We start from the raw sequence: 14,222 nt of genomic DNA on the forward strand, positions 1-14,222 counted from the left end.
CATCACCAAAGAAATCATGAAAAGGCGACACCTTAAGCAATTAACATGAACAGCCATGAAAGCAAAATGGAAACCACAGCAGCATTGAAAAGAATTGGGAAAGCTCAAAACACAGGGCTGAGGCCTGATGCACTGACTTTTCTGAGAGACGTAAAACAAACCTGGCAGCATGTCCAGCCCCGCGAAGGACACTGGGGGAAGCGAGCTTGAGTCAGCTGAAAAAAGATACAGCACCTGCAAGGACAAAAAGGCCGAAATCCCTCATCAATGCCAGCGGAGAAAATCCCTTTTACGGTCCCTGAACAAGTGACTTGGAGGCTGGGGAACCAGGCCCATTTAGGCACATAAGGGTGTTCCCATCAAATTGAAGACAGAAGATGAAAAAATGTAAATGGAGAATGGAGTGTCCTTGTTGAAGGCCTGGGAAGTCAGAGGAGTGAAACAATAGTGAGAAACGGGCGGTGCTCTGAGCTCACCTTCCCCACCCATCATTTTTGCTCACATGCTGGTAAACTTTCTAAAACTGACAATGCTTGCACTGACTTATGGGTGTGGTGCCAGGCGGAGCTACCTGATCTAGCCAGACCAATCAAATTATATGTCCCCTATAGACAGAAATTATGCCTATATTGTTCACCCAATGCCATTTCGTCGAAGAGCTAGGAATGTATATTTTAGTTGTAAGGACACAGCAGTCTAAAAAATCACTGCCTGCTTGTAATGAGCTGTGAGTGCTGTAGAATCTGTGTGTATCCCTGCTTGCATTAATAAAGCAGCAATTTGTCACATTTCTGGACATGAGAGGATTTCCCTCGAGTCAAACTGTTTTTCTAAGTAGGAAAATAAAATCCAGCCCCGAGGACTGCGGGCCACGAGCCTTCGACTCAGGAGCACTAGAGACTTTGTAGGGGGAGCTAAGCCATCTGCTACCCTTTAGTAAATTACCACCGTAAGTAGGAAACAGCGATTTCACACAAAAACATTGCCCACTGCAGACAATTTTTGACAGAGCCACTCCATCGTTGACAGCTTTCAACTTTAAATTACAAAGCTCTCAACCCGAATAGCACACACGATGGCAGAAGATGCTATGCTAGACCCACTAAATGATCCTCAAAGCAGACCTCATACAAGACAACGCTCAAAAACGATATCTACATCTAATTCGCAAACAAAACCAAGAACAAAAATTCTGAATTTCACCAAAAAGGAGATACAGAGCCATTTTCGGAAACAAACACATTTAACTCCCCCTCCTAATACCCCCAAAGTTCATGACCTAACACTTTTAGATGTTGTCATTTTGTCAATTCCGAAAACATTCAAGCCCCGATAAGAGAGAAACTAAACCAGATGGAAAAGAATATTCCCACCGCTCCCAAAAGAAATGGTGCAGCTACAGATTTTGCCGCACTCTAAGAAAGGAATAGGCTGATGCCTATAGACACTACTCAAACTTCATCTACCCCTCACCAGCAAGACAGAAGAAGCCAAAAGAAGAGGTCTACCTCTATACATAAAGAAGACTCCTCCAATGACGACCCAGTAAGTCAAGGAAAACAATGCAATGACATCGAAGATCAGCTCAACAAGACGATCAAAACACAGCAACATGAAAGACACTTGCAAGAACCCTTTTCGCACCATGGCGTAATAGACTTTGTTGATTCTCCATCAACAACTAACCCCAATGCACCCTCCTCTGGGGACTTTGCATCAGGGGCACATTGCACACCAATGATCCCACAAAGAGACAAGGCAGCGTTAGCTAAGAGACGATCGCAATCGATCTACGAAAGCAAGTGCCTTTCACAGGATATAGCAAACTCACTGTCAGTTCAACGAAACCCAAAAATAGCACGATTATCTCTGGATGTGATTGAGATCGAAACACTTCTTGCAAACCAAGAAAAACGAAAAGAAGTTTTCGGACACTCATACCACGACATGTCTATGTCCACGCCACAGCCAATCTTGTTAGATGACCGCCTCAGATACGTTGACCCAAAAGCAGATGGTACAAAACTGAAACACCCAACACAAATAACACCCCATACCAAAAGGACTTCTTTAAATGATACACACGATTCGAACACATTCAAGTATGGGCGTGTGAATACAACATCTAACCCAGAACAGTTTCCATCAATACCAACCACTATGCAGGACCTCCAGAATATGCTGATCGCAGTTACATCACAAACAATGATAGCTTTTTTAAAAAAAGCAAGAAACATCTGTACAGGCGAGCAAAAACCAATCCATACTACTGGCCCTCATCCACGCAAAACTGATCTTTATTGAATCTTTTGTCCACGAAATCAAAGATCGCCTACACTATGAGGCCGAAACAAGTAAGATGTGGCAATCACGCCTCTCAGACATTGCGAGAAATGATAGAGCAGACAACTCCAGGTAACATTAGCTCTAATAACCACGATGACCTCTGGCAACCAACCGTTTCTCAACCAATTGAGCCACAGCCCTGCCACAGTCAAACCAAAACCTGCACACAAAACAAAAGCCCAACAAACAGCTTATCCGTTTCAATGATGCCAACTTTGGATAACTCCAACAATATTACTCAACCGAATCAGGACCTTGACCCAAGTACTTACATAACGGACCCAAATTCGTTAAACAAAAACAAAGTAAACAACTCCAATCCACTAGCAAGCAATTATGCCATCTTTAGTCCTATGGCTCTAAATGCAAAGATACAAAAGAAATCAAGACCAAAAAAAGACAAGTTGGCTCTAGAGCCTTTCTTAGAAATATCACTGTGCCTAATCAAATACCTCAAATTTCTGCAACGACAGCGGTGCAAGGTTTAAGTGCTCCTTCAATGCAATTACCAAGTGTGATAGGAAATGGCTCCTCGACGTCTTGAGAAAATGGTCAAATCGAAGAGCTATCCGAGGAAGCACAATTAGGTATGCTGCTTGACTTGTCGCAGCATCTTGATGAAGAACCATACATCTCAGAAGAAGCTCAGATTCAACCAAGTGATTCCTCTCTTGTGATTGTAGACGAATATGAGAAAACATGCTCACCACAGAAATCACAATTGACATTATTGTGTGAAGACATATCTAACTCCACACTTGACTCAGATGGAACACACTCAAATCAAACTAGAATCGATGTCTCACATATCTATTCATCACTAGGCTCAAATCCAACATCAAAGTCCGGAATATTGCAACCAATATTTGTCAACCAACGAAAAAACGTCAAATCACGTGCAATTTATCGAAAAAGAACTCAAAAATAAAACAGATGAATTGATTCTTTTTTTTTTAATAACTCTGTTTATTGAATTTAAACAACAAAACATAAGAGACATATAAGAATAAGACATGAATCAGCAGTATACATGTGGAAGGCAATCTCAGCAGTATACAAGTTGAAGGCAGCCGTCCATATCAACGGGGCCCGTAGGGCCGAGGACCAGAAGACAACAAGACAACAATAGGACCAGGGAGGCAAACAAGGCAAGCATCACTACCGGTGCACCCCCACCCACAGAGCTTATTGAGCATCTAGCCATTTGCCCCATATTTTCTCGAATTTACGGGGGCAGCCCCTTGCATTATAAATTCGGCGCTCTAAGGTAGCACCTCGGTCCAGCTCGTTACTCCATCGATTCAGGCTCAATGGTTCGTCCGACCCCCAATTGGCCGCTATAAGCCTTTTGCTCGCCCCCAGCGCCGTTGCCAAGAACATTTTTTCATGTTTGGACAGGTCTACTTCCCCTCCAATGCCCAATAGTACCATCTTGGGGTCCCTGGGAATTGGTGTCCCCAGAGCGGCTGAGATTGTATTAACGCATTCCACCCAGAAGGCCTGTATCACCTGACAGTCCCATATCATATGGTAGAAGGTGGCGGGTTCAGTTTTGCATCGGACACATGTCTCGTCTTCTATTCCACCCCATCTGGCCATTGCAGTGCGCGAGTGATATGATCGATGTAGGATCCTCAACTGTATGAGCCTAAGCTTGGATTCTATCCCAATTTCTCTGGGGGACATTAATGCTTCTACCCAGTCTTCAGGTTCCAGGGGGCCCAGGTCCCTTTCCCACTTTGCCTTTAGTCCGTCGAGTCGTGGAGTCCCGAATGAGCTAAGGGCCTGATAGAGGCTGGAAGTGACCCTAGAAGAGATGTACTGCGGGAGAATATTGGTCTCGATGGGGGAGCAAGGGGGTAGGACCGTCGTGTCGGGGAATTGTGCGCGGATTGCATGGGACAATTGCGCATGCCGAAACCGATCCATGGGAGCCAGGTTGAATCGTTCGCGCATGGTCTCAAAGCTCAAGAGGCGGCCCTCTTGTATAATTTGTGCTAATGTGTGTATTCCTTTGGTCAGCCAGTGACCGAAGGGGCCCATTTTTACCAGTTCTGGGAGGAGCGCGTTGTGCCATATGGGTTGCGACAGTGTTGGCTGGCCTTCCCAGCCAATTAGCTTGTGAGCGGCCCGCCAAGCCCTCCGGATATGATGGGACATTTTGGGCAGCGCCGGGAGTTGGTCGCGGGTGGCGTAGAGGATTTGGAGCGGTGTTAGTGGGGACATGGTCTCCAGCTCTATACGGTTGTGTGGCTGTGTGGGGTCTGCATGTATCCAGTCATTCACTACTCCTATTTGTGTGGCCAAGTAATAGGTGCGTATGCAAGGTAACCCGATGCCTCCCTCCCACACCGATCTTTGGAGCGTGTCAAGGGCAATCCTGGATTGTTTCCCTCCCCAAAGCAATGTGCGCAGATTCTTGTCGATGAGTGCGAAGGTTTCCCGGGGGATGGGGAACGGGGCGTTCTGGAGGACATACAACAGTCTGGGAAGGGTCATCATTTTGAATAGTGCGGCCCGGCCCATTAGGGACAGGGGGAGAGATTGCCAGTGGGGGATGTCTCTGATGAACCGCTCTATTACTGGTTGTATATTAAGTCGGGGGAACCCATCGAGCGTCGGGTCAAGCCGTATACCCAGGTATTTGAATTCCCTGATAGAGACGCGATATGGGCAGGTCTCCGGGATCGCAGGCTCACCCCCCTGAATCGGGAAGAAGATGGTTTTGGCCTCATTAACCTTTAGGCCTGCAAAGGACTGATATTCCCCGAGTATGCGGGAGACCACCGGGCACGAGACACCTGGGTTACTAAGGTATATGAGCAGGTCGTCCGCATAGAGCGAAAGGCGGTCTTCCCCCCCTCCCGGCCAGACGAAACCATTCCAGTTGGTGTTAGCTCTAAGCTCAATCGCTAGTGGCTCGATGGCCAGGAGGAAGAGGAGTGGAGACAGCGGGCACCCCTGCCTCGTGCCTCGACCCAGGGGGAAAGGTTTGGAGGACATGCCGTTCACCCTCACCGTGGCCTCCGGGGATGCATATAACAGTTTTACCCACGATATAAACGTCTGCCCCAAGTTCATCCTGGCCATGATCTCCCACAAGGCATCCCACCCCACTGAGTCAAACGCCTTTTCGAAGTCCACCGCCAGGAGGGCGAGTGGAGCTGGTATCTCCTTTGCCCTGGATAGCGCCAATTGGACCCTGCGCAAGTTCATTCGAGTCGACTTATTGGGCATAAAACCGCATTGGTCCGGGTGGATTAGGGTCTCAATCACTTGCAGTAGTCTGTTGGCGAGTGTTTTGGCGAGGACCTTCGCTTCGCCATTAATCAGGGATATCGGGCGATAGGAGGCACATTCCTCCGGGGGTTTCCCCGGCTTGTGCATGACCACTATGCATGCCTTCCTGAGGTGTGGGGGGAGTGCTCCTAGTTCCCTGCTGCGTAGAAACATGCGGTGCATGTGGGTGGGAAGCATGCTACCAAGGCACTTCCACGTTTCTGTTGGGAACCCATTGGGGCCCGGAGTTTTCCCGGGATGGAGTTGTGCCAGTGCCTCCTGCACCTCAGTGTCAGTAATATCCGCATTCAGGAGGTCTGATTGGTGCTGCAGGAGTGTCGGGATTTCGATGTGGTCGAGGTATCGGGAGGGTTCGACTGATGGGTTCCCCGTGGGCGGGGTGTAAAGATTTTTGTAGTAGGTGGCGAATGCCTCGACGATATCTGAATCTTCCGTCAGTAGTGTCCCATCCGGAGATCTGATTGCCCTAACGTGTCCCCTGCTCTGCACGCGTCTCTCCAACCAGGCCAGTGTCTTGTTAGCTTTGTCGCCCCTTTCATATATTTGGCTTCGGACTAACTGGTGAGCATTTCGTGCATTGTCTAGGGACAGGTTACTGAGGGCGGCCTGCGCCGTGAGCATCGCCTCCTTTGCTTCTTGGGTGTTCTGTATGAGGGTTTGTCGCTCACACTCCAGGACGCGTGTCTCTGCATCCCTGACCTTCTGGACTTGGCGTTGTTGGTAGGCGGAGACCTTGGATATAGCCTCCCCTCGTAGGACAGTTTTGTATGCCTCCCAGATCGTGATCGGGCAGTCCACCGAGCCCACATTGTGTTCGAAATATTCCGCTGTCGTCTTCTCTAGCTCTTCTGCAATCTCGGGAAGACGGAGATGGTACGTATTTAGGCGCCAGTTACGGTCTGAGCGGCAGGAAGAGTTCTTGAGGGTCAAGAGAAGCGGGGAGTGGTCCGAGATCCCTCTTGCGAGGTATACAGCATCGAGGAGCCTGTGGGTTATATTGCGAGGGATGAAGGCGTAGTCGATCCTGGAGAATGATTTGTGGACCCCAGAATAGAAGGAGAACCCTGCCTCGTCGCCATGGAGTGTGCGCCAGGTGTCCACCATTCCTGAGGTTTCTGCAAACGTGGTGAGTGGCGTAGAGGTGGGACGTGTTCCAGCTCTCCTATAGGTTCTGTCGATTGTGATGTCCATTACCTCGTTAAAGTCCCCTCCGAGCACCCACACATCCGCCTCCTCCTCCAGGAGTAAGTTCTGTAATTCAGCGAGCAGTTCCTTCGTCAGTGTGGGGGGGGCATAGAGCGCTGCCAGGCCCCATCTCTCACCCCAGATGTCCGCCAGCAACAGCACATAGCGGCCCCGGGGGTCCGTCCTGATCTTCCTAACATGGAGAGGAACTCTCTTGTGGACGAGTATCATTGTGCCCCTCGCCCCTTTCGTGAATCCGGCATGGTAGACCTTCGAGTAGTTGGATCTTTTGAAAAAGATGGTGTTGGTGCCTGTCAGATGTGTTTCATTTAAGAGGGCAATGTCTGGCGAGTGTCGGTTTAGGTACTGGAGTACCAGTCTTCGCTTTATGCTGGAGCCGAGGCCATTGACGTTCCAGGACAGTATCTTCACTTTGTTGGAGTTCATCCTGTCAGCGTGAGACTATTTGTTGGGGTGTCTGAGAGGATTAGTGGCCGTTGCATTTTCCCCCCGGGGGCATAAGTTGTTTCCTTCTCGGGGTGGGGGGGACCCCCAGCGGCCGCCTCGCATCGGAGTGTCTGAAGACTGGCAGGTGCCTGCGTCTCTGAACCTGGCCCACTGTAGTGTTTGTCTGACTTGCCTGCTTTCATCGTTTTCCAGCTTTCTTTTCCCGTGAATTTGCTTCTTCAAATCCCCAAAACTCCCCCCACCCTGCACTTCCCTTCCAACTGGGAGCACCTGTCGCCCTAACATCGAACTTATAACTTGTTGAACGTAAACTTCGTCGGAATGACCCGACTTAGGGTGGTGGCTCCAGTGGAGACGCCCTGACTGTGTTTGGAACTGCGGTGTCAAGGTGGTGGTGGCCGCGGTGGTGTAATTTCCATGGTGTCCCTTGGTGACCTCAGTACTGTGATGCCCAGGCCTCATCCGTTCTCAGTGGTATTCCTGAGGGGGGGTCTTGGTGTTTCGGGGCCCATCGGAGTAGGAGGCGGCGAGTCCTGCCCGGGCCCGGGTTTGCGAGCGGGCGGCCCAGAGGGCGAGCGCCGAGTCGTCGGCCCATTAAGGATCTGTGTTTCGAGCCAGTCCCATGCTTCTTTGGGGCTGTGGAATAGGTGTGTCGTTCCCTCGTGGTGGACCTTGAGCAACGCTGGGAAGAAGAGGGCGAACTTGATGGATAGAGAGTGAAGCTTTTTCTTAACCGAGTCAAACGACTGGCGGGCCTGCTGAACCTCCTTAGTGTAGTCCGGGTAGAACCCTACTTTATAGCCGTTGTATGTGATTGGGCCGGAGGCCCGTGCCATCTGGAGGATGGCGTCTCGGTAGTTCAGGAGGCGTGCAATTATAGTTCGGGGGGGGGCTCCTGGGGTAGGTCGCCCAGTGGGTACCCTATGTGCTCTTTCGATAGAAAAGAATTTCGACAGTGGGGTCAGCCAGTCTTCTAGGAAAAGTTCGACACTGGGGCCCTCCTCTTTCTCCGGGATCCCAAGAATCCTGAGGTTATTGCGCCGTGCCCTGCCCTCACTGTCTTCAGCTCGGTATTCTAGTTGGTTAACCTTCTGGGCAATTATGGCGAGTTGTTGTTCCAACTGGCGGACATTATCTTCTGTGTCCGACACTCTTTGCTCCGCTTCTCCTACTCTGGACGATAAATTGCGCAGATCCTGACGTAGGAGAGATACTTCCGTGCAGACTCCGCCAATTTTGAGTTCCAGCGATGTTCTCGAGTCCCCAATTGCCTTCATTAAGTCTCTCAGGGAGAGTTGGGGGTCCTGAGCTGCTTCCCCACCATCCGCTTCCGCTGGGGATTGCATTTCCAGGCGGGGGGGGGCTTCCACGGTATAGAGGTCCATTTTGCTTTGTAGGGTCTGCCTCCTAGCCTTATCTTTGCCCATGGCGGAGTCGGGTATTCGTGTGAGGCGGCAAGTCCGGATGGGACGTATTGGTGCCCCCCCGGGGGTCGTTGTAAAGTCTGAGTTGGGGTGGGTTTGTCGGGCGACGATCCTTCCCTATTGTGTCCCTGTTCAGGTGTGCCGGCGGGATTGCTTGGCCGCTGGAAGCAGACCCCTGCTATGGTTGGTCCGTTGTGTCTATTGGAGGGTCGCGGGCCCACAGAGATGGCATCCGCATATACGCCCCCCCGGAGCCCGTATTATGTTCAGTTCATGAGTGACGTGTGGAAGGCGATAGCCGCGGCTCTCCGCTGTGCGCGCCACTTTGTGCTGCCCCTGGAGGCCGTTAATTGTGTCGATTGAGGGGCAGATCCCTTTGTCGTTGGCGGTTCGTTGGCGGTTCCAAGGGTCCCTGGTCGGGGTTGGTCCGGTGAATTTCGGGGGTTTGCCCCAATGCGCGGTCTCACACCGGGCTGCCCCAGTGGGGTATCTGCCCCTCTCCTTGTGCTTGTGAAGTCGTGGCCTTTACAACGGGAGGCCTCCATCCCTCCCCGGGTCACTGCCCACAGTTGTTAACTTATTGCCAGTTCCCTGGACCCACGATCGTTTGTGGAGGGTGCTGCGGACGTTGTCACCAGTTCTGGGTGCTAATGGTGATGGGGGAGGAGAGCGTCCCCAGTCCCCTCAGCTCCGTGCCCCCCACAGGTGGACCTCCGAATTCACTTTTGGGTGGGGGGTGAGGCGTCTCCTTAATGCGGGTCGGTATCCCGCCGGTTGCCCTTACCTCGCTAATGCTGATGGGGGAGCGCAACACCGCGTTACCGGTTCCCGTGTCGCGGCTCAACCCCAGGCGTGACAGTCCCGCAAATTGAGGGAGAGGCGGGTGGGGGCAGAAAGGCGTTCTGCTCGCCTCTGTTTACGCCGCCGGGTCTGGTAGCACAGCGTAGAGATCCCTTGCTGTCCGTGCAGTGCTGGTGTCCAGGATCGTCGCGGCTTCAGCGCCGAGCGTCGGCCGTGCCTGCGGTTCGGGCACTCGGACGGCCGTCTCAAGCAGGGGGCTCAGCAGGGTGGAGGAGCCCCGGGCGGCAGTCAGGAGGAACCGGAGCGATGCCTCGGGCCGGCGTCCTCGGCACCCCCCCGGCTCGTCCGCTCCCCGAGGGCCTCAGTGGCCGCCGCAGCTCATGGGGGGAGGGGCGAAGGAGCCGCAGTTAACCGCCCAGCAATGGCGGCGAGTCTCGCGTCGGCGGACTCAGGGACGTTTCTCACGCCCCCCGGTCCGATTCTGCTCGGGGTTGTAGCAGGCAGTGCCTGGATGGGTCCGCCAGTGTTGTGCTGCTTCAGGAGGTCGGGCGAATTCCCGGAGCGGAATAAATGAAGGATATTTAATCGCGGCCACCGGGAGCCGACGCGATTAGTTCTTCATGCGCGGCTCGCGCATGCGCAGTCCTCGATGAATTGATTCTTAATCGAGCAAACATCTTGCGGTTATTCAAAGCAATTCCGGACTTAAAAAATATCACATTACATGACATTTTGACAGTAAATTTCATGGATGAGAGACACCTGGGCAGAATTCACAAGAACACATTATCCTCACTTGGTTTTGAAGTGGATAACGCTCAGTCACAAGATGAAGTGGAAATGGAAAAAAAAATCTCTACAAAAAAGAAAGAGTTCCCCATTCATTCAATCAAACTACTTCAACAACCAACAAAGATCGATGAGAATTGAAAACATTGAAAGAAACATCTGGACTAAGGTAAACAAGTATCATGAGTCACATAAGTCCCACCAAAAGTATATTGATCATAATGACCATCACATAAGGAGAGTAATGGATTGGTCCCAAACAACATATTCGGAGCAAAGTGATACCACCCATTAACCATTATTACAACAATCCCAGTCCAAAGTCTCTTTATGCTCATGGAATACAAACGGAAACAGCCACCTATTTAGAGAACAGGGCCACGATCTGACAACGTACGACATCATATGTATCCAAGAATCATGGATCACAATCCAACCGATCTGCGACAGCTACACCGTGCTGATGACGCCGGCCATAAACAACAAAAAAGGGAGGCCGTCTGCCGGACTGCTGACCCTTATCAAAATGGGCAGCAACTTTCAAATCGTTGAATTAACCAGTATCAATGAATGGATAAAAAATAACTGTATTAAGAGTAATCCAGACGGATCCAATGCATAAACCTGACATATTCGGCATAGTTAACAATTACCGGAATCCAGTGGCTATTGCCAACGAAAAATTCATTGACAAAGTAATCTCCGGTATAGACAACATTACCCTAAGATTTCCAAAGATCAATAGAATACTATGTGGGCACCTGAACCTGCACTTGTACGACCAGGTGGGCATACCATTAAAACCGAACAACATTGCTCCACGTGCCCAACAATGGCTAAAAGAAATGTCAACCAGAGGTCTCTCCAGAGTATTATTTCTGGACCAAATCACATCCAAACCGCTGCACACATGGTCCCGAGGTTCCTCCGGTGCCATTATTGACTATATATTTTTACCTGAACAGATCCACTCCAAACTAACCCAAGCGGGAATTGTGAAATCTAACAATAGCGATCACTCACTCATGACAATCACGTGGCAGATGTATAATCCACCCAAAGAAAAACGGAAACTTCCAGAACTGACTATAAACCTGAGTCTAACTTGACTAAAAATCACAAACACCAATTTGGGAAAACTTACTGACCAACTAAACAGTAACCTACTGTTTCACGCTCAACGGTTGAACTACCCTCAACTTCTGAATAACTGAGCAACTTCAAACAACATTAAAGCAACCGACCAAGCTCCACACAAATTATACAACAGCTTCCACAAATAAATCCCAGAGAAATAGGACTATTAAAACAACAATATAAAAATTGGACAAAGAGCAATCGAGTTTGCAAAACCAAAATGATGCCAAAACAATGCTGACCGCATTAAAAAAGCGCAATACTATGGACCTATGGAGACTACTGAACCCACAAACGGCATCAGCAAATTCAAAACAGAGCTGGAAATTGCACTTTGAACCTCTATAAGAACAACACGAATGAAGAAAAGCAAACCAATTACCAACAAAAAGACACTTGGACTTTCACTTGGGAGATTGAAGATATCAAGAGAGCGATTTCCAAACTAAAACTGTCACGGATCCCCAGTCCTGACAGTCTCTCTAATGAAATTATCAAAGCCAATAAAACTACTTGGACACACATTTGCTCCCTCATTTTCACAGCAATTGATAAAACAAATCCATCCCCCCATCTTGACAAAAAGTGGTATTGCTACTAATCTATAAAAAAAGGCGACTCAAAAGATCCTGGCAACTACAGAACCATCGCCTTTTTAGACCCATTGGGAAACATTTTTGCCAACATACTTCTAGAGCAACTAAACACCAGGGCCAAAGCAAATCAAATATTTGCCAAAAGACAAACTAATATTTGTCCCAACATGCTTTAAAAAAACAATCTACTTCTCTTAAATTTGCTAAAACAAGAGGCAATTTATACCAAAGACAAATATATGCAGCATTTATTGACCTCAAACTGGCCTTCGACCTAGTGAACAGAACACAACTATGGTCCAAACTACATCAATGGGGATGCCCAGATAACATACTGGAACCTTTGAGACTATTATATGAAAATACTTCAATCAGAGTCATACTATCAAAGGACGGCACAGTCTCAGACGACATCCAAACCTTCAATGGCCTCAAACAAGGTTGTCCATTATCAGCGACACTATTCAACTTATTTACGGCTGATTATGAATCTGAGACAAACACCGAGATGGCTAACCCCCTAAAGCTAAATGCTATATCTATCCCATGTATAATGTACGCAGATGATATGGTCATATGCTCTCAAACACCAAGGGGGCTCCAAATAACCCTGTTCAAATTAGAGGCCTACATGAAAGCAAATCATCTTGAAATAAACACACAAAAATCGAAAGTCATGCTTCTAGCACCGACCAGTAAGACGAACCAGAAAATGAAAACAATCTTCTTAAACCAACAAACCTTCGCTCAAGTAACAACAGTAAAATATTTGGGGATATGGGTGAACCAATCAGCAACAGAAACCAACTGGGCCAACTTTCTTAAAACCAGAACTTTGTCCCTAGCCCGTGAAGGTCGCCTTCTCCACCGCAAATACAGGAAATGTTCATTACAACCAATCATCACATTCTACAGACAAAAGGTTGTGGCTACTCTCCCGTATGGCAGTGACTCTCTGATCAACCTAGACGGAACAATATGGTCACGTCTAGAAGGCCTGTTTTGGAGGAAAGTATTATCATTACCCCAATCATTTCCAACGGTCCAAATTAGATATGAACTGGCACTCCAATCGTCAACATCACTTTATACATGGAGAAAATTAGATCTATATAGGAAGCTCTTGACCAATCTCCATATTCCGGCGCTAGAAATATTCCAAAGAAAAGAAAAGGCAACACAAGCAACTACTCTGCGGTCTTGGATAAAACACATGGAAGACCTAAGAATTATGGCAAATATCTCAACTGAACTACTAACACTACGTCCGGAAAAAGCAAAAAAAAGAAATCACCCAGAACGATTGGATAGCGACTATGGAGGCTAAAGAAAAATACAACTTAACCAAGACTGCAAATCCGACAGACACCCAGTTAACTGTTTTCCGGCCTATCTCCAACAATTTCCATATACTCAAGTTAGAGACCTTTTCTTACGTTTTCGGCTAACCCTCTTACCAACAAGGGAATCACTGCATCGAGGAATCTTTTACCAAAAACATGACCTTCTGCAGATTCTTCAAAAAAGAAAATGAAATCGAAACTTTGAAACACATCATCATTTCTTGCTCAGCCCTGACTGACACCAAAATGCATATCAGAGACATGTATCTATCTGCAACAATTCAATTGAAACCTGAAGATAGATGGGAAAAATGTCTTCAGGGCGAGACAAAAAAAGATTTTCACAATTGTATAGTTCTTAAAAACAATTCTAGAAGACAAAAGTCAATAAGAAAGAGACTACTTAAGTATAATCAACTGTTTTCAGTGTTTGGATATGAAATTGTGTAGAAACAAAAATGAAAGGTTTAAAATATAAACCAAAACATTTTAAAGAAAAAAAAAGAAAAAAAAAACTACACTTCACTACCCTCAGCTCTAACAATCACCTGTTGTTGTTTGGTAAATTTAGGTCTAAATACCGGGGCTTAAGTTTTCCCTATGTTGAGGGCAAGTTTAGGGTCACCGCACTTTTTCATGAAAGGTGCCAAAGTCGCATTAATGCCCGGTGGCAAGGTGGATAACAAGAAGGTTTTTCTTTGCCCAGTTTGCGAGGGATCTAGACATTCAAGAAGTATCCCGACCAATACGTCAATAAACGCACTAAACAGGAGGGGGCAAGAATGCACCCCTGCCTAGCTCCCCTAGTCATTTAAAATTGTGATGTTGATGTA

At 48.2% G+C, this 14,222-nt stretch overlaps 1 protein-coding gene across 3 annotated transcripts in view; it reads right to left on the minus strand.

The window, feature by feature from the left end:
* Positions 1–14,222, minus strand: part of RAD54B (RAD54 homolog B) — a 1,336,679-nt gene that overhangs the window by 1,136,444 nt on the left and 186,013 nt on the right. The window contains exon 3 of one of the 3 annotated variants that reach the window (XM_069621365.1): positions 162–234. The exons of the other annotated variants lie outside the window; for them this stretch is intronic. Within the exon in view, the coding sequence (XP_069477466.1) occupies positions 162–234 (73 nt within the window). The remainder of the gene's footprint in view (positions 1–161; positions 235–14,222) is intronic. 3 annotated transcript variants of the gene reach the window in all.

This window comes from Ambystoma mexicanum, chromosome 5q (assembly GCF_040938575.1).
Source record: "Ambystoma mexicanum isolate Mex_15411 chromosome 5q, UKY_AmexF1_1, whole genome shotgun sequence".
NCBI lineage: Eukaryota > Metazoa > Chordata > Amphibia > Caudata > Ambystomatidae > Ambystoma > Ambystoma mexicanum.